Source organism: Chiloscyllium plagiosum, unplaced genomic scaffold (genome assembly GCF_037043375.1).
Source record: "Chiloscyllium plagiosum isolate Xiang-an unplaced genomic scaffold, Cpla_swu_hap1 HiC_scaffold_2, whole genome shotgun sequence".
Taxonomy (NCBI): Eukaryota; Metazoa; Chordata; class Chondrichthyes; order Orectolobiformes; family Hemiscylliidae; genus Chiloscyllium; species Chiloscyllium plagiosum.
Genome location: NW_028270140.1, coordinates 54,336,556 through 54,357,606, shown reverse-complemented (window position 1 = coordinate 54,357,606; position 21,051 = coordinate 54,336,556). Strand labels below are relative to the sequence as shown.

Here is a 21,051-nt window from a genome sequence, read left to right as displayed (position 1 = left end):
TCAAAGAAATCGCCTCACTCAATCTCCTTTTGACTTGATATGGTCCAATAAACCTTCATTTTAAAGGTTCACCTAACACCAGAAGTAACTTTATCTCCACTAGCAAAATTGTGATTTCTTCTCAGCTTTTTGTTTCATCACATACTATGCTACTTTTAAATGTTATCTAAACAATTCACCCTAAATTTGACACATAATCCAAATGTGGTCTCTGAACTCTGAATCACCAATTTCTCTTTAATTAATTTCAGTGGCCGTTTCACCTTATGCCCAAAAACTAAATTAAATAGACTGAATTTGAAATATTAATTAGCGGGAGGCAATGGCCTAGTGGTATTATCGCTGTACTGTTAATCCAGTGATCCAGATAATGTCCTGGAGACTTTGTTTCAACCCCCACCACAGCAGAGGGTGGAATATGAATTCAATAAAAATCTGGAATTACCATGACCATGAACCAATCTGGTTCACTAATGTTATTTTAGGGAAGGAAACTGCCATGCTTACCTGGTCTGGCCTACATGTGACACCAGACCCACAGCAATGTGGTTGATTCATAGCTGCCCTCTGGATGATTAGGGATGGGCAATAAGTGCTGGCCTAGATAGCAATACCTTTTTTTTTCTCAACCATTTGATCACACATAGTCTCTGACAAGTGAACTTCTCTTTATTCTTTGATTTCTCCTCCTGCCTTGACCTGTGGCTTTGTGACCTTGTTACCATACAGTCACACGAATCCCAGGATATACTTCCTGTAACTCCACAGTTACCTGATTTTCTACTGGCTTTTCCATCATAGCAGGCATCACTCCCACCTGTGATCCAGCGACATCATTACCAAGGATAAATTGTATTCCTGGAACTGAGAATTTCTCCATTTCTCCTACCAGCACTGTTCATTGGACTCTCGACCACCCTTTATATAAGGGAACACAGCTCTTCTCACCATGAATTCCACACATTACCACTTTTTCTGGCAACACCCTTTTGAATTACGTATCTCCTTATCTCTCACCATCAAAGATTGACATGCTCCTGTATCTGTCAAAATTTTTAATTTCCTTACCTGCATCTCTTGGCATATGTGAGTGAACCTTACCATGACAAGTAAATTATTTAGAGGGATCTAGCATTTCCTTTTCCACCAACCCCTGACCAGGTTGTACATTCCAGTGCAGCTTACTATCTTCCAATGTACTTTCCTTTGCCACTGTGACAAAACTCACTGGCTTATTCTATTTTCCCACATCCGTCTTCCCTGTGCTTTCTCTAAATCTCGGATACTGGCACAGTATTAAGACAGGTCATGGAGGGGCGAGGCCACATCAGATTTGGTACTGGGTAAAGAACCTGGTCAGGTGTTAGATTTGGAGGGAAGTGAGCACTTTGGTGATTGTGACCACACTTCGGTTTACTTTAGCAATCAAAAGGGATAGGTATAAACCCCAGGACAAGTTACAGCTGGGGGAAAGGCAATTATGATGCAATTAGGCATAATTTATGATGTACAGGATGGGGAAGGAAACTGCAGGCGATGGGCACAATTGAAATGTGGAGCTTATTCAAGAAGCAGCTACTGCGTGTCCTTGAATAGTGTTGACCTGTCAGATGGGGAGGAATTTGTCGAGCGTGGGAGCCGTGGTTTACTCAGCAAATTGAATCCCTTGTCAAGAGGAAGAAGAAGGCTTATGTTAGGATGAGATGAGATGAGATTGCTCAGTTAGGGTGCTTGAGAGTTACAAGTTCACCAGGAAAGACCTAAAGAGAGAGCTAAGAAAAGCCAGAAGGGGAAATGAGAAGTCGTTGTGAATAGGATCAAGGAAAACCCTAAGGCTTTCTATAGGTATATCAGGAATAAAAGAATGACCAGAGCCAATCAAGGATAATAGTGGAAAGTTATGCATGGAGTCAGAGGAGGTAGGGGAAGCGCTAAATGAATACTTTTTCCTGGGATGGCTAGCATGAGGGGACATAGCTTTAAATTGAGGTGTGATAGATAGAGGACAGATGTCAGAGGGTAGTTTCTTAGAGAGTATTAGGGGTGTGCAACGTACTGCCTGCAACAATCATAGACTCGCCACTTTAAGAGCATTTAACAGGTCATTGGATAGTCATATGGATGAGAGTGGAATTGTGTAGGTTAGATGGGCTTCAGATTGGTTTCACAGTTCAGTGCAACATCACGGCCCAATGGGCCTGTACTGGACTATAATGTTCTATGTTCCCTGTGACTTCATGTGGCCTACTTTACTGCAGTGAGCTTTTTTATTTCTCTTTTCCCTGGATGACAAGAGATATTGAGGCTTTAACCAGAAAAAAAAGGGAGGCTTGGCTCAGATCCAAGCATTTGGGATCAAGGGAATCCTTGGAGGTATACAGGGAATACAGGAGTTTACTGAAGAAGGAAATCAGGAGGGTGAAAAGTGGTCACGAGAGTCTTGGCAACAATGATTAAGGTGAATCCAAAGAGGTTCTTTAAGTATATGAAAGGAAAAAGTATAACTGGAGAGAGAATTAGGCCCCTGAAAGCCCAATGTGGTCATCTATGTGTAGAATTGCAAGAGATGGGCGATGTTCTCAATGAATATTTTTCATCTAATAGAGAGAGACATGAAGGTTTGGGAACTTGGGGAAGTTAGTGGTGATATGTGGGGGACAGACCATATCACAGCAGAGAGAGTGTTGGATGTATTAGAATGCATGATGGTGAATAAATCTGATCCTGACAAGATATATCCAAGAGCAGTGCAAGAGGCTAGAGAAGAAATTGTCGAGGCCCTGGCTGATATTTTTGCATCATTGTTAGTTACGGGTGAAGTCCCAGAAGACTGGAGGATAGCAAATGTGCCATTATTCAAGAAGGGCTGCAAAGAAAGGCTGAGAACTCTCGACCAGTAAGCCTAACATATGTGATGGGTAAGTTGCTTGAGAAGATTTTGAGAGATATACATGCCTTTGGAAAGACACAGTTTGATTAGGAGTAGTTAGCATGGCTATGAGAGTGGGAGGTCATGCTTCACCATTTTCTTAGAGTTTTTTGCTGAGATTTACAGGTATGTTGCTAGGTGTGGAGGATTTGAGCTACAGGGCGAGACAGAATATGCTGTGGCCCTTTTCCCTGGACCATCGAAGGCTGAGGGGAGACCTTTATAAAAATGTATAAAATCATGAGGAGGACGGATATGATAAATAGACGAGATATTTTCCCTGGGGTGGGAGAGTCCAGCCGTAGAGAGCATAGGTATATGGTGAGAGGGGAAAAATTTAAAATGGACCTAAGGAGCAACTTTTTAAACGCAAAATGTGGTGCATGTATGGAATGAGCTGCTAGAGGAAGTGGTGGAGGCTGGTATAATTACATCATTTAAAAGGCATCTGGATGGGTACAGGAACAGGAAGGGTTTAGAGGGATCCATATCTAGTAACTTGCAAATGAGACTAGGTTAGGTTCGGATATCTGGTCGGCATGGATGAGTTGGACTGAAGGGTCTGTTTCTGTGCTGTACATCTCTATGACTCTAATTGACTGGGAAGTTTGATGAGGACAGGGCGGTAGACTTGGTGTATCTAGATTTTAGTGAGTCCTTTGTTAAGGTTCCATGTGGTTGGCCGCTCTGGAAGGTTAGATTGCATGGAATCCAGGGGAAGCTGGCAAATTGGATACAAAATTGGCTTGATGGTAGGAAGCACAGGGTAAAAGTGGAACGATGCTTGTCAGACTGGACACCTATGATGACACGGAGTGCCTCGGGTCAGTGCTGGGTCCATTACTGTTTGTTATCTATGTCAATGATTTGGATGAGAATATACAAGGCATGATTAGTAAATTTACTGATGACACTAAAATAGGCAGTATCGTGGACAGTGAGGAAGGTCGTCAAAATTGCAGCAGGACCTTAATCAGGTGTGGAAGTGGGCTGAGAAATAGCAAATGGAGTTTAATACAAATAAGTGTGAGGTTTTGCACTTTGAAAAGTCAAATGAAGATAGGAGTTTCATGGTGAGTGGTCGGGCCTAAAGGAGTGCAATGGAACAGAGGGATCTTGGAGTTTAGGGTCATAGTTCTCTGAAAGTGGGGTCATAGGTAGACAGAGCAGTGAACAAGACTTTTGGCACACTCGTCTTCATCAGTCAGAGCGTTGAAGGATAGAAGTTGGGAAGTTATGTTGCAGTTATACAGGACATTGGTGAAGCTGCACTTGGGAATATTGTGTTCAGTTTTGGTCACCTTGTTATAGGAAGGTTGTTATTAAACTGAAAAGAATGGGCCTCAGGCAAGCACTGCTGATGGTTCCTGCTTTCTATTTATATGTTTGGGTTTCTTTGGGTTGGTGATGTCATTTCCTGTGGTGAAGTTACTTCCTGTTATTTTTCTCAAGGGGTGGTAGAGGCCCACTGAAAATGTTACCTTGTAGGGTGACGAAACATCTGGAAATAAACCTTCCAGCTCAGTGAGCAAACCTAAATCCAGAACTTCAACCTGAACTACAAATCTTCTCAAAACTCGCTAATCCTTACATGGTAACTGGCCATTTCATTTGTTTAGCCATTTTTCAAATGAAATGAAAATGGCTTCTACATCTTTCTCATTGAAGTTAGACAATACTTGGACGTACTTAAACAGGTCCCCAAGCCTCTAGCTCTGATGGGGTTGCTTGTCATCCGTATCCTCCTGCCATCTACCTTCATTATTTTAAGTGAACTTTGAATTTTCAGTTCCAGTCTCTGAAGTTCAAAAGATCTTTCTCTTTTTCTTGTGCTCACGCTATCCTTTCCTTTCCTTTATGTTCTAGTTTTAATCATAATTCGAACTGTTTCATTTCAATTGAATTTTAACCATTTCCAAAGATTCCAGTGGCATTCCTGACAATTGTAAATGTTGTGCGATTACCACAATTATCTCCCCGTTTCTCACAGACACACGCAATTTCAGCTTGTTTGCCAATTCAGAAAGCTTTGCCTTGCTCACTTTTTCTAACACCCTCAAGTTGACTTCTTTCATCCACAGGAAGCACTAAGTGACTGAAAGACCCATTATCACACAAGGCACATGCTGTTTAAACTAAATAAATTCAACACCTGAAATAAAAGACAGTAACACTTACAACTCGCTGCCTTTGATCCAATCTGGACTTAGATTTTGATCTTGATGAGCCCATAATTAATTAGGGACCAGACCCCCTCAAAATATATTAGGAAGGTGGCCTTGACACTGACTGACTTTTTCTTAATCTAAAGATAAATATGAGGTGCTGTATTCCCAGATGCAATTGGATTGGTCAAACTACTCAACGTTCAGCAAAACACAATTTATTCAAGTACTATAGTTAAAATACAACAAAAGAAAGAGGAATGTGGAACAATTTAACTATTGGAACACTTAACAAAATAATAGCTATAGTAATTATTACTAATTAACAGTTCCAATATAGTAACCTCCCATAAACAGATCCTTGGCAAAAGGCAAAATCAGAAAGTCAGTTGAATCACATGCAGTTCTGTAATCGAGGAGGAATGAACAGTTGTTTATCTTTTCATATTCTGCTTGTCACCAGTCTTCCAATCTCTCTCTCAAAGAAACCAGGAAAAAACTGACCCCTTAAAACCACAGCATCATCACAAAAGGGAGATGCAATCAGTTGTCTCCCGTACTATCTGCTTGATTCCTCTTGTGATCACCCATTCTGTCCCTGACAGCACATTCTTAACATGTGAGGTGATCACCTTCAGAAACAGCATAATGGTCAGCTTTGCAAACTCTGCAATAACTGCAGCTACTGCTCAGTCTCTAAAGTATGAAGCTCAAACTTCTCTCACTGACAGCATTTTCTACACGTGATTGTGGCAACTATTTCAAGCTGTCATTTGTACATGGTGCAGGATGGGAATTGGGTCTGTGGTGTCCTTCCATGCCTCAATTTGGAAGATTAATAACCTAGCTTATTAGTCTTTTAACCTGTAGACTTTGTTTTCCCAAAAATGTTACTAAAGACACTTGTAAAAGTGCATTGCAAGTTATTGTAAATTGAACATTGCAACTTTTTCCTTCTGCAGCATTAGTCTTAATATTAAAATTTTCCATTCCCTATCCAGATGTACATTCCAAGGCCAAAATATTCCACGATGAAAATACAAAGTTTAATAGCTATATTTTTTTCTCATTCCATTCCATTTCTGGGCTACTTCAATACTGTATCCAATACTCTTTATTCACAATATTCATTTCTTATAAGATATATAGTCTGAGGGGGCTGTACAGTTTCCATTGCCTTGGTGTACCGTGGCTGAAAGTCAAAGGGCAGCAACCTTTCCCCATTGCATCTCTGTGGCAGCTACCTCAAGCTTCCTTCATGAGAGCTTCAGCACATAGACATGAACCCATGAATGAGCCAGTCTGTAGCACTCAGTCAAGGATAACTCCTTGCACTGGAAAACCAAGCTTTGGGCAAACAAAAGTTGTCTTTCATTGAATTGATAGCCATCCAGATGCAGGGAGATGATGGACTTCATGGTATTACGGCTAGACTATTAATCTGGAGACCAAGGTAATGTTCTGAAGACCTGAATTTGAATTCCACCTATAAATGTAAATTTTCTTGAAAAACTGGATTTGAAGGCAAACAATGACCATGAAATCATTGCCAGTTGTTGCAAAAAAAAATCTGGTTCACTAATTATTGCCCTTTTAGAGAAGATAACTGCTGGCCTTAACTCTCTGTAATATGGTTGACCTTTAATTGCAATTGGAGATGGGCAGTAAATGAACATAGAACATTACAGCGCAGTACAGGCCCTTCGGCCCTTGATAAAATGCTGTTGTAGCCAGCGACACCTACATCTTGTGAATGAATAAGAGAAGTTTTTTTTGTCTGTGTGTCCCTGGGAACAGCCCTTGGAACACAGTGTCCTGCATTGCGAAGCCGCTCAGAATGAACCTTAAAAAAAACTGCTGCATCTAAGTCCAGAGCTTCTTTGTAAAGACACATTCCACTAAGAGGTGAATAACAGTCTCTTCCCTACCACCTCTAGGAGTGATGAGAAGCCAAGCGTGTAGGAAGGATCTGATGGGAATGGCTTATTTCAGCATCTGCCAAGCCACATATTGCAGCTTTTTTGAAAGTTTTGGTAGTGAATCATTCTACCAGATTAATTTGACAGTTTGCCTAGGGAACCACTGGAATGATCAACCATGTCCTTTTCCCACAGGACTTTGAGGATATAACATGTTGATTACTACGTGATGAACCTGTGGTCAAAAATGATTTTTCTGTTTAAACATAATCAAACATGGGCGGCACGGTGGCACAGTGGTTAGCACTGCTGCCTCACAGAGCCAGAGACCCGGGTTCAATTCCCGACTCAGGCGACTGACTGTGTGGAGTTTGCACATTCTCCCCGTGTCTGCGTGGGTTTCCTCCGGGTGCTCCGGTTTCCTCCCACAGTCCAAAGATGTGCAGGGCAGGTGAATTGGCTGTGCTAAATTGCCCGTAGTGCTAGGCAAAAAGGGGTACATGTCGGGGTATGGGTGGGTTGCGCTTCGGCGGGTCGGTGTGGACTTGTTGGGCCGAAGGGCCTGTTTCCACACTGTAAGTAATCTAATCTAATCAAACTTATCAGCAATAAAGTTAACAAATATCGCTCATCAGCTGCTCGTCAGTTGGCTCTTTCCTTTATGCTAACACATTTCATCTTTTTATAAAAAGCTTTATAATGCTTACCGTCCCATACCTCTAATCTCTCCAGTTCAAGTTTTTTTTTAAATTTATTTTCAACTTCTTTATCTAGATGTTCATTTTGGTAAACTCTTCTGGCTCTCTACTGCTTTTCTGCTGTGATTACTTTTAAATCCTAAGGTACACACCTGTATAAAATATTTTATTCTTGATATTTAACGAATGAACAGGAGTTGTAAAAATGCTTAAGTTGAAGATTTTGTCCAGAAAAGTTTTCTGAAGTTCATGAAGTTTTCTTTCATGAGACATAAATATAGTGCCTGATCTATTAAGAAGTCTGCTTCTCAAGACAGGATGACTTCAGGTTTATTCTTGGGGGAAAGTGAGGACTGCTGATGCTGGAGATCAGAGCTGAAAATGTGTTGCTGGAAAAGCGCAGCAGGTCAGGCAGCATTCAAAGAGCAGGAGAATCGACGTTTCAGGCATAAGCCCTTCTCCAGGAATGAGGAAAGTGTGTCCAGCAGGCTAAGATAAAAGGTACGGAGGAGGGACTTGGGGGAGGGGCGTTGGAAATGCGATAGGTGGAAGGAGGTAAAGGTGAGGGTGATAGGCCGGAGTGGGGGTGGGGGCGGAGAGGTCAGCACCACCTTCCTAACCTGCAAGCATCTTCCTGACCTCTCCGCCCCCACCCCCACTCTGGCCTATCACCCTCACTTTTACCTCCTTCCACCTATCGCATTTCCAACGCCCCTTCCCCAAGTCCCTACTCCCTACCTTTTATCTTAGCCTGCTTGGCACACTTTCCTCATTCCTGAAGAAGAGTTCATGCCCGAAACGTCGATTCTCCTGCTCTTTGGATGCTGCCTGACCTGCTGCGCTTTTCCAGCAACACATTTTCAGCTTTATTTGTGGGGGGCCAGACACTGTCGCAGCAGTGAAATGGTTGATTTCAAAATAGCGTTGGAATCTTATTCCACCATTCCCATTTTCAGCAAATTTCAGCGATGTAAGATAATGATGCAAGTAACAGGCTTGCATACAACACTGAAATTTTGCTAGCTGAATTTTAAGGCTGGACTTTTTAGACACCTGCAATTTTGAATCATTTAGGCTTTGGAAACCAACTGGTTTGTGGCAGCACAGAGGATCCTGGAGTTGTGAAATTTTCACAGCTGAATTCAATTTTTTTTTTGCCAATTTGACACATCAATGTAATGCTAGCTGATCTGTGAAGTGTATTTCTAATACATTGATATAATTGTCCTCAAACAGTAAATGACCATGCAATTGACCAGCATTGTGGAAGTAGAAAAGTATTCAGATGCAGTTATTTGTGATCTATATCAATGACTTATATGAAGGAGCTAATTGTATTGTAGACAAATTTTCTGCAGATGCAAAGGTAGATGGAAAAACAAGTTGTGAGGTGAATACAAATGTCTACAAAGGTTTAAATAGTTAAGTAGCAAGTAAAACAAAAACAATGTATTACCTAAATGGAGACGAAAGGATACATTATTTGAATGCTCTGTATGTAAGTTACAAGTTAATGTGCAGGAGTTAAGATGACAGATGGAATGTTGATCTTGATCACAAAGGATAGGAATACAAAATTAGGGAGTGCATTGTAGGGACAATGTACAGATTTAAGCTCCTTACTTAAAGAGGGATTTAATTGCATTGAAAACTGTTCAAAGTAGGTTCACTAGACTGATTTCTGGCATGAAGGCTTTGTCTTGTGAATTAAGGTTGATTAGATTGGGCCGAGACTTGAGTTTAGAAGGGCAAAACTTAACTATTTAAACCTTGAGTATTTAAGAAAGTGGTAGGGACAAGCCAGGGAACTATAGACCGGTGAGCCTGACATCGGTGATGGAAGTGAGTACTGCAGATGCTGGAGATCAGAGTGGTGCTGGAAAAGCACAGCCGGTCAGGCAGCTTCCGAGGAGCAGGAAAGTCGATATTTCAGGCAAAAGTCCTTCATCAGGAATGAGGCTGGGAGCCTCAGGGGTGGAGATATAAATGGGAGGGGCTTGGGGCTGGGTGGAGGAGGTACCTGAGAGTGCAATAGGTAATGGAGGTAATGGTGATAGGTCGGACAGGAGGGTGGAGTGGATAGGTGGGAAGGGAAGGAAGATTGACAGATGGGACAGGTCATGAGGACTGTGCTGAGCTGGAAGGTTGGAACTGGTGTAAGGTGGGGGGAGGCGAAATGAGGAAACTGGTGAAGTTCACATTGATGCCGTGGGATTGAAGGGTCCTGAGGTGGAAGATGAGGCGTTCTTCCTCCAGGCGTCAGGTGGTAAGAGAGTGGTGATGGAGGAGGCCCAGGACCTACATGTCCTCGGCAGAGTGGGAGGGGGAGTTGAAATGTTCAGCCATGGGGCGGTTTGGTTGATTGGTGCGGGTGTCCCGGAGATGTTCTCTGAAGCATTCTGCGAATAGGCGTCTAGTCTGTCCAATGTAGAGAAGACCACATTGGGAGTAACAGATACAATAAATGACATGTGGACGTGCAGGTGAAACTTTGAAGCTTTGGATAAAGGTGAGGGTGTAGGTGTAGGTGCAGGTTTTGTAATTCCTGCAGTGGCACGGGAAGGTGCTAGGAAGGGAGGGTGGGTTCAGGGGCGTGGACCTGACCAGGTAGTTGCAGAGGGAGCGGTCTTTACGGAAAGTGGATAGGGGTGGGGAGGGAAATAGGTCTCTGGTGGGGTCGGTTTTTATGTGGTGGAAATGGCGGAGGATGGTGTGATATATGCAGAGGTTGATGAGGTGGAAGGTGGTGGGCAAGCTGTTGGAAGGAAATCTGAGGGTCAGGATTTACATGTATTTGGAAAGGCAAAGGCTGATTAGGGATAGGCAGCATGGTTTTGGGCATGGGAAATCGTGTCTTGAACTTGATTGAGTTTTTTGAAGAAGTAACAAAGAGGATTGATGAGAGCAGATAGGTGGACGTGATATATATGGACTTCAGTAAGACATTCAACAAGGATCCCCATGGGAGACTGGTTAGCAAGGTTAGATTTCATGTAATATAGGGAAGATAGAACACAGAGGGTGGTGGTAGAGGGTTGTTTTTCAGACGGGAGACCTGTGACCAGTGGAGTGCCACAAGAATCACTACTTTTTGTCATTTATATAAATGATTTGGATGTGAACATTGGAGGTATAGTTAGTAAGTTTGCAGATGACACCAAAATTGATGGTGTAATGGGATCTTGATCAGACAGGCCAATGCACTGAGCGGCAGATGGAGTTTGATTTAGATAAATGCGAGGTGCTACATTTTGGGAAAGCAAATCTTAGCAGGACTTATACACTTCATGGTAAGATCCAAGGAAGTATTGCTGAACAAAGAGACTTTGGAGTGCAGGTTCGTAGCTCCTTGAAAATAGAGTCGCAGGTAAACTAATGTCTTAATGTTTTCCAACAAGAAAGAGAAGTTTGTTTCCTATACAGGGGAAAGAGGCTTGAAACTTAATAACAATTTGAAGTAACCTTCTGAACGAAAATGGATCTCTGCCAACCAAACACAGATATGGGAATCTTACAAGATAAGACATGAATACAACTCACTTTAAAGTAAGCAAGTCATCAGTGTAAAATTTTCCCTATTTGACTGTCATTGCTCGAGATTGCTCTAGATATTTCCAGATTTTGTATGTTTTCACGTAAACCTATGAGTGAATGATGAACATGTTCAGCCTACCCTCAAAGCACTGTGTAGAAAATGACCCTTTCATTTCAGTGTACAAGATAAATTGGTATTTGGTATTATAACTAAAATATGTTGCATTCCTTATTAGTACAGTCTGTTTTGATATAACATGATAGTTCCGTTCCCATGTGATCCCGAGTTATAAGAAAATAGTGTTATATCCAATACAGGTAAGGAAAGTTTGTGTTCGACAAATAATGGTCGAAATTCTTCCATCATATTATAGCCAATTCATGTTGAAGAAACACGTGTTATAGCAGAACCGACTATATAAGACGGCGAATTATCAAACATGTCATTGGTAACCCCCCACCATGCTGACCCCACATCACCAGTTTATTCAAGACTGTCCCAGGGTTATTAACTTGAATTGTTCTCCCTTTTATTTTGGAAAAAGGACTCAGGCCTAGTGGCATATGTAGCAGTTGTATTCGTAGTCCTGAATGCAGTACGGTTTGAGACTGCTGGAATGATTTGAGCAGTCTTAAAAGTTCTCACTATAGCATGGGGTTTTGTAGTTACCTTTGGATCAAGTTCTGAGTAGATTTGATGATCTAATTGAATTAATAATAAGAATTGGAGAATTAGGGCTTCATAAGACCTGCCTCTCGACATAAACAGACTAATGCTGTATGACCAGCCCTGTTGATGGAGAAAGTGAGGTCTGCAGATGCTGGAGATCAAATTTGAAACTTTATTGCTGGAACAGCACAGCAGGTCAGGCAGCATCCAGGGAACTTGAGATTCGACGTTTCGGGCACAGGCCTGAAGAAGGGCCTGTGCCCGAAACGTCGAATCTCCTGTTCCCTGGATGCTGCCTGACCTGCTGTGCTGTTCCAGCAATAAAGTTTCAGCCCTGTTGATGTTATTGAGACATGATAGATAAGCCATGAAGAAGGGAAGTTTGTTTTTGATCCTTGCTTTTCTGATTCTGTGCAAATTAAGAAGGATTTTCTTCTGTTTGTCGCATCTGTGATCTTGCAGGGAAGGCCACTGACCACCATTCAGTGAAAAAATCTTGAAGGGCTAACACTGGTCTAACTTATGTTGCATAATTTTTATCAGACCCTTTTGAACCTGTTTTGCATCATGAAGACGGTTCCATTGTTTGTTCTTATCCTCCATTGCAAAGTAGGTAAGGGAAGAAATAGCAGTGGTGCTAGCAAATAAATTCAATTACATTCTAGCCACAGAAGAGGTGTCGGAGGACTGGAGAACACAGTGTAATGCCATTATTCAAGAAGGGAACAAGGGATCAACCAAGAAATTACAAACCAGTAACTCTAACCTCATTGGTGGGGAAACTATGTGAAACAATTCTGAGAGGCAGAATTAATCTGCACTTGGAAAGGCAGGGATTAATTTAGAAAGTAAGCATGGTTTTCTTCGGGGGAGATTATCTCTGACCAACATGATTGAATTCTTCAAAGAGATGACCAGGTGTATAGACATGAGGGCACAGTGCCTTTGATTTGGTCTACTTGGACTTCACCAAAGGTTTTGATGAGGTTCTACAAGGGAGACGGATACAAAGGGAAGAGCCCATGGTATCCAAGGTAATTTGCCAAACACACAATCCACAATTAGCTGAGTGATAAAAAGCAAAAGGTGACGGTTGAAGAGTATGTTTCCAACTGGAAGTTTGTGGCGAGTAAAGTCATATGGGTCAGTGTTGGGACTCTTGCTGTTTGTGGTTCCGATAAATAATTTAGACTTGAATGTAGGAGGGTTGATCAGTAAGTTCACAGTTGATAGAAAAATTGCAGTGATAGGTAGTGAAGAGGACAGCCTTAGACTATAAGAGGATATAGATAGGCTGGTGAGATGGGCTGATCAGTGGCAAATGGAATTCAATGCAGATAATGTAAAGTGATGTACTTGGGCAGGACAAACAAGGCAAAGGAATACATGATGATTGGCAGGATCCTGGGAAGCACTGAGGATCAGAGGGATTTTGGTGTACATGTTCACAGGTGTCTTAAGGTAGTGAGCTGAAAAATGTGTTGCTAGAAAAGCACAGCAGGTCAGGCAGCATCCAAGGAGCAGGAGAATCAACATTTCAGGCATAAGCCCTTCTTCAGGAATGAGGAAAGTGTGCCAAGCAGGCTAAGATAAAAGGTAGAGAGGAGGGACTTGGGGAGGGGCGTTGGGAATGCGATAGGTGGAAGGAAGTTAAGGTGAGGGGGATAGGCCGGAGAGGGGTTGGGGGTGGAGAGGTCAGGAAGAAGATTGCAGGTCAAGAAGGCGGTGCTGAGTCCGAGGGTTGGGACTGAGATAAGGAGGGTAAATGAGAAAGCTGGAGAAATCTGCATTCATCCCTTGTGGTTGGAGGGTTCCTAGGCGGAAGATGAGTCGCTCTTCCTCCAGGCGTCGTGTTGCCATGGTCTGGCGATGGAGGAGGCCAAGGACCTGCATGTCCTTGGCGGAGTGCGAGGGGGAGTTAAAGTGTCCAGCCACGGGGCGGTTGGGTTGGTTGGTACGGGTGTCCCAGAGGTGTTCTCTGAAACGTTCCGCAAGTAGGCGGCCTGTCTCCCCAATGTACAGGAGGCCACATCGGGTGCAGCGGATGCAGTAAATGATGTGTATGGAGGTGCAGGTGAATTTGTGACGGATATGGAAGGATGCCTTGGGGCCTTGGAGGAAAGTGAGGGGGGAGGTGTGGGCGCAAGTTTTGCATTTCTTGCGGTTGCAGGGGAAGGTGCCGGGAGTGGAGGTTGGGTTGGTGGGGGCTGTGGACCTGACGAGGGAGTCGCGGAGAGAATGGTCTTTCTGGAACACTGATAGGGGAGGGGAGGGAAATATATCCTTGGTGGTGGGGTCTGTTAGGAGGTGGCGGAAATGACGAAGGATGATACGATGTATCTGGAGGTTGGTGGTGTGGTAGGTGAGGACCAGTGGGGTTCTGTCCTGGTGGTGATTGGAGGGGCGGGAAGTGGAGAAGATGCAGTGGAGAGCATCGTCAGCCACATCTGAGGGGAAATTGCGGTCTTTGAAGAAGGAAGCCATCTGGGTTGTTCGGTATTGGAATTGGTCCTCCTGGGAGCAGATTCGGCGGAAGCGAAGGAATTAGGAAAATAGGATGGCGTTTTTACAGGGGGCAGAGTGGGAGGAGGTGTAATCTAGGTAGCTGTGGGAGTCGGTCGGTTTATAGTAAATGTCCATGTTGAGTCGGTCGTCCGAGATAGAAGTGGAAAGGTCTAGGAAGGGGAGGGAGGAGTCTGAGAACAGGTAGATAAACCGGTTAAGAAGGCATATGGTATACAGAGGAACCTCGATTATCCAGCATTCGATTATCCGAATTTTGGACTATCCGGACAAAATCGCAAGGTCCCGATGCTTGGCTAAACTGTTATCCGAACATTCTATTATCCTAACAGAATACTTCCCGCTTGTGTCGTTTGAATAATTGAGGTTCCTTTGTACTTGCCATTCTTGGTTGAGGCTTAGAGTTTAGGAACAGTGAGGTTATGCTGGAACTATAAAACGTATTAGTTAGGCCACACTTGGAGGTGTGTGGAGTTTCTGTAGATCCACGTTATAGGCGGGCTGTGATAGAACTGGAGAAGCTGAGAAGATCTGTCACGTTGTCCGGACTGAAGAGTTTCAGTTAGAGAGTGATTGGACACACTCTAGTTCTTTACCTTACAGTTGAGGAAACAGAGAGATGATGATTGAGATGTATAAAATTGTAAGGAGCATGCGTAGGTTGATAGGGGATTCATGTCTGGGACAATAAGTTTAAGGAGCAGAACGTTTAAAAGAGTTGTGAAGAAAAATGTTTTCACCCAGAGGTTGGTGGTTATCTGGAACTCATTGCTTGTAAGAGTGGTAGAGGCTGACACTTTTGTGGCGTTTCAAAATTTAGGTATGTACTTGTGATGCCAAGATGTACAAGGCGATAAGCCAAGTGCTGAAAAATAGGATGACAGTAATTAAGTGAATGTTTTGACCAGTGCAGGCACAATGGTTTGAGGGGTATTTTTCTTGCTGTAGATTATTATAGCTGTATTTTGACATTTTTCAGTATTTGGGCAGTTACTCATTTTGCTTGGTAAGAATACTTAGTCATTTTACAGGTTTTATTTAGTTCTTTGATTTTTAACCGGGGAAGTTCAAACTTGCTGTATTTATTTGGCTTTATTTTCATATTATCCTGGCCTCCTCGTCAAAAATGAAATGAGCTGTGTATTTACAAGACCAGCAGATAAATACCTGTTACGACATGGGGTAAACCCTCTGCTAAATTAAACCAGCAACACAGAAAAGATTCATCCCATGCTGCAATCTGTTAAAACTCGAGAGGCAAAGAACTATCCCAAAAGTCACTATTTAGAGTAAAAATTAACAACTTTATTCTTTAAATCTAACAGAGAATATTAAAATTAACAACTATTTATAACCCCTTTCTCTTAAACCTATCTTTTACCTCCCAATCTACAGCACTAGTCCAATTTTTTAAAAATCCCAATTAAGATTTACAAAAAAAAACTATGTTTCAAAACCAGTCATCTTTGCCGAGTTTCCTCGGCAGATTTTCCTCTGTAGATTCTCTCCAGATTGGTTTCTAAGTTCTGCAGCATAGACTCCCCACAGACAGGTACCTCTCAGAGAGCTCTTGAGCTAGCAGCCTATATATGTTGGTCTTTTGGCAGTTCTCTCTTAACTATTCAAAATATCCAGTTTTATACCCCAAAACATCAGATTTAGATTAGATTACAGTGTGGAAACAGGCCCTTCGGCCCAACAAGTCCACACCGACCCGCCGATGCGAAACCCACCCATACACTTACCCCTTACCTAACACGACGGGCAATTTAGTATGGCCAATTCACCTGACCCTGCACATCTTTGGACTGTGGGAGGAAACCGGAGCACCCGGAGGAAACCCACGCAGACACGTGGAGAACGTGCAAACTCCACACAGTCAGTCGCCTGAGGCGGGAATTGAACCCGGGTCTCTGGCGCTGTGAGATTGTTTCATTGGTTTTAATATTATCAAAATACTAACTTCAAACTTCATTGGAGTTTGGTATCTTGGGGCATAATTTAAACTGATTGGCTGTGTTTGAATTAGTTTTTGTCTCATGGCAACCCAACTACTCTTTGTGTCGACCCTGTGTTTACATTGTTACCTTGCTCAGAATACCATGCCTGACATTTTTTTGTTTGAGTTTAGTTCCTAATTCTTACATTCTGGGAATAGTTCTGTGGTTCCATCTTCACAGTGAGAATGCACATTGAGGAATAGAATAGTGTCTGATTCATTCTCCCTACAAGCATAGTCTTTTCATCTAGAAATTTGTCCAATAATTTGTATCTAGGGTTCAAAACGTATTGTAATAATAAGGTTTCATGGGAAGGGTGAGTTTTAGGTATTGCAAATAATAGTTTGATTGGAAAAGATAATTGTTTGGTTGGTGAATAAATTTGATAAAATGCCTACTGTTGGTCCTCAATGGCAATGAGTCAGTTGGACTTATATTACTTTGACCCTATAATTCCCTTATCCTCTGATCAACATTTCATTTTCAAATATTTTTTAGGATTAATATTTCCTCATGCAAAATAACAATGAAGAGTATTGAAAATTACTCTGAAGATCTGGCAACGTTTGTGAAGTGTGATTAGCATTTCACACCTTTTAAATCAAAATTACCAAAGGTTCATGATGTAACAGATTCAGTTAGTACAGAAGCAAATAGCATTGTCGGGATCAAAAGTAAAAGATCGGTGATAAATAGAAAATACATGATAATGCAAAGCAAAAGATGCATTAGTTATGGGACATGTGAAGAAACAAAAGGTGTATCTAGAGTAAATGTTAATCGGAAATTCCAGAATCAACATTGGATTTGTTCCTGACCAGTCAGTATCTGACTCCTCTGCTATTAGAGGGCTAAAGGTAGGGAAGTAGACAGTGTATAGTGAATTCATTCTGGCAGGATGACAGGCATTCAACAGTGTCGGAAGCTGAGGGATGACCTCATAGAGGTTTATAAAATCATCAGGGACATGGATAGGATAAATAGGCAAAGATTTTTCCCTGGGGTGGGGGAGTCCAGAACTAAAGGACATAGGTTTAGGGTGAGAGGGTAATGATATAAAAGAGACTTAAGGGGCAACTTTTTCATGCAGAGCATGGTACATATATGGAATGGGCTTCCAGAGGAAGTGGTGGAGGCTGGTACAATTGCAACATTTAAAAGGCATCTGGATGGGTATATGAATAGGAAGGGTTTGGAGGGATATGGGCTGGGTGCTGGCAGGTGGGACTAGGTTGGGTTGGGATATCTGGTCGGCATGGACGAGTGGACCAAAGAGTCTGTTCCGTGCTGTACACCTCTATGACTCTAAAACTATCAGAAATTGCCAGAGAAACTGAGCAAGTCTGGCAACATCTGTGGAGAGAAAGCAGAACTAATTTTCTCAGTTGAGTGACCCTTCTAATTTTCCTAGCCCATTTACTTTCCTTCATACAAAGTTTTAAGAGAGGTTTTCTAAAAGAGAAAGTCCATCCATTTTCATTATTTATTTTGATGTTTTCTAACTGTCTTAACTCATGCTTCTACTTGAATATTTTTCAATTATCTCAGTGACTTAAAGTAGACATAGCACTCAATTTACAGGTTAACAGTGTGCCTATAGAACTTTGACATGAAAAGATCTCACACTCATCTGCTTTTTTTTTATTGTCCTCCAATACCTAGACGAGGGTTGAATTAGAACCCAAACCTCTTCCCCGGTTGGTTTAGCCATCAAGTATATCCAACAGTCTCTTAATCAGTGTCTGCACCTTTACCCTCAAGATGAAATAACTGTATCTGCCATAATTCTGGCCATGGGAAATGCTATATAAATCCTTTGAAAATCTTTGTCTCATTAGATTCCGTTACCACTCTCAATATAAGGTTCAATTTTGATAAGCGAGATACGTTTATGTTTAAAATATTTTTAACTCAAATATACAAAGACTCCAAACAATTTAAGTACTGGTAAATGCTGCTTTATTTTTGACTCAATCTTTCCACATCACCACTAATGATCATGTGCTTGTCTGCCTATAACTGTATTGGGTCATCATAAAGGCACTAGCATAGTGTAGTGTCAGGGAGTGGTGATTCTGCATACAGATTGTTTCTATTAGTATTGCAGTGGGGTCTAATTTTGAAGTAGTTTGACCTTGTTCATGGTAGAATTCCTGTGCTGTCTTTTATCATGTTGGTATTTTGTTTTTAAAAGAAAATCCTTCTTTTACTTATGTTCTTGCTGCAGCTAACAACTGACAACTTTGTCATTCAGCACTGTAATCATTTCAGTACAGTAGTCATATTTGAAAAAGTAGGTTGGGGGAAGAAAAGGTTGTCTGAAAGGGAGTTATTTGTGATAATGTTACCCATTCCCTTATGTTTTATCTATTTGTCCTTAAGAGTTACCATTAAACTATTCAACTTAAAATTCTTTATTTACTGAATTGAAAGTTTCTTGTCACATGAAAGATCTGAATGGATGCTGATTTTAAACTCACGAAATGTAAAAAAATCATAGGGCAAACCTGACTCGTGTCTGCTTTATTTCCTTAGGCTTGGTTTCAAATAGTAATTGGCAAATGTTGATAAGTAGATTGCCTTCATGGTTGGGTTCTTCAGTATAGTGAGACCCAAAGAAGGGCAGAAAATACTTTTGTTGAAGTATCACTGTTAAGAAATAGTGATTTATAATTGCAATGGTGCAAAACCAGGCAATCTAGTTTCAGAATTTGTCAATGTTACTGAGTTGTGTTGATAGGTTGGCCAAAAATAAAACTTGGGACCCCAGTTGTCGCATATGTGCAGTACAACCAAAATGTGGTGTGCTAATCTGTATTTCAGAATATCATAAGTTGATCGGAGGTATTTCTATGGTCTAGTGGCAACGTTGGTATATGTTTGCTCCCAAGTAATGCCTGTTATGCTAAAGTCAGGAAAGATGATTATCAGTGGAGGTCTGAGAGGTTTGTTAAAGCCAGTGTTGTTTGGCTGTTCAAAGTCAATGTCTGGACAAGTATCACTGAAAATAAAATGAGGGATTTCCATGCATGCATCACTGTCTGCTTTTATCAAATCAACGGCCAGCTATGAGCAAGATCTGAAGATCCACTAATATAGATATCTTACCAGTCAAACGACAAGTGATGCATCACAGTAATGCTCTTTCCACTTCATTTTCTTGCTTTTATTGGATCTTCTCATTTCTGGTATACTCTTGGGATATCTATCTTTATTTGCTGACCATTTAGCCTTGGGTATAGCTACCCTTCAGCACATGCCCCAAGAATGTTTTCACTACAGTAGTTTTACAGTTCTCCATTAATTCCTTGCTTAGCTGAGTGATGACCTGTATAGTTTTGGTAGCAGAAGTCAAGTGTGTGTTGTGAGTAAATCAAATTGTTGTAATATGCATTCGACTTTCCAGTCCCCAGTACCCCGACAAAGGTCGGGCATCCATTTCTTTTGTCTGTTAAACTTTCTACGTGTTGTTTTTATATTGCTCAGGCTAATGCGCCTTGATTGAGCATTGTGCAATGCTTTCTTTTGTATTGTTATTTAATACAAAATTTAATGTTTTTCAACATAAAAGTGTATGCATTTAACTATAAAAATACAATATAAATGCTTTTTTAACCAAATCGCTCCATGTCTTATTGTGTTTGTGTATGTTTAAAATATAGACCTCCAGCCAACCAGATATAGAGACTGAAATTATGTCAGCACTCTCCGATCCACAGCTATTGCCACCCGAACCTGTTGAACAAGACGAGACGAGCACTATCGTGGCATCACGAGGGAACATGAGCAATAAATCAGAAGATGGTTTGGAGGAAGTTGATGAATTTGGTTACAGTTGGAGTATGTAATTTATGAAAAAAATTGAAACATTACAATATGGCACATCACGCATTAACTTTCCATCTCAATGAATCGTCTTTAAATGCAACCATACTACTAAATCAGTATATAATCTTAAAGGACAATATTTTCAATATGAATTATTCTAATGCAAATACTCCAATCATCTTATTCAAAAGATTGCATGGTTACTGTTTGTTTGCATCTCTTGGCCTTTTGAAAATAAATTTATTTTAAGTTTGTTATGGATGCCTAACATTCTAGATTCTAAAATCTGGCAAAGAACTATTTTCTGAGAAGCTTCACTGCATTGGTGAATGTCAGCCAGTATTCTTAATAATAATATGAAATTAGCATGTTTTAATGAATATACTGTATAGGCAGTCAGAATTGGATGTTGAACGTAACTAGCTCTTCATAACTATCCAGAATGAAGAAAATTATGTCTCTTCACTACAGTGTAACCTTGTTTTGTCAGTGGCAGCTAGTCATTAAGTCAGCTTTCAATTTTGTTTCTCTGTCAGGCTAAACCGTGAACTGGGAGAGAGATTTTCTTAACAGAGTTGCATGTCTTTAAAGAGGTTGGAACAAGTACTTTGCATTGTAAATGCATTCCTCTGCCCATAGATATATAATTTAATAAGTTGTCTTTGTTTGGCTGTATTGTGATTATTCCCTGTTCATAGAAATGAACAGTTTGAAACAGTTGTTTCACATCTCTTACAATATTGTATGAAGAATGCTGTGTTGCCTCATCCAAATTAACTAATTTC

The 21,051-nt window shown here is 41.3% G+C and overlaps 1 protein-coding gene across 19 annotated transcripts in view; it reads left to right on the top strand.

Moving 5' to 3' along the window:
- Positions 1 to 21,051, top strand: part of mpdz (multiple PDZ domain crumbs cell polarity complex component) — a 368,137-nt gene that overhangs the window by 256,050 nt on the left and 91,036 nt on the right. For all 19 annotated transcript variants that reach the window (XM_087996853.1, XM_087996875.1, XM_087996857.1 and 16 more), the window contains one exon: positions 20,101 to 20,278. In XM_087996853.1, the coding sequence (XP_087852979.1) occupies positions 20,101 to 20,278 (178 nt within the window). The remainder of the gene's footprint in view (positions 1 to 20,100; positions 20,279 to 21,051) is intronic.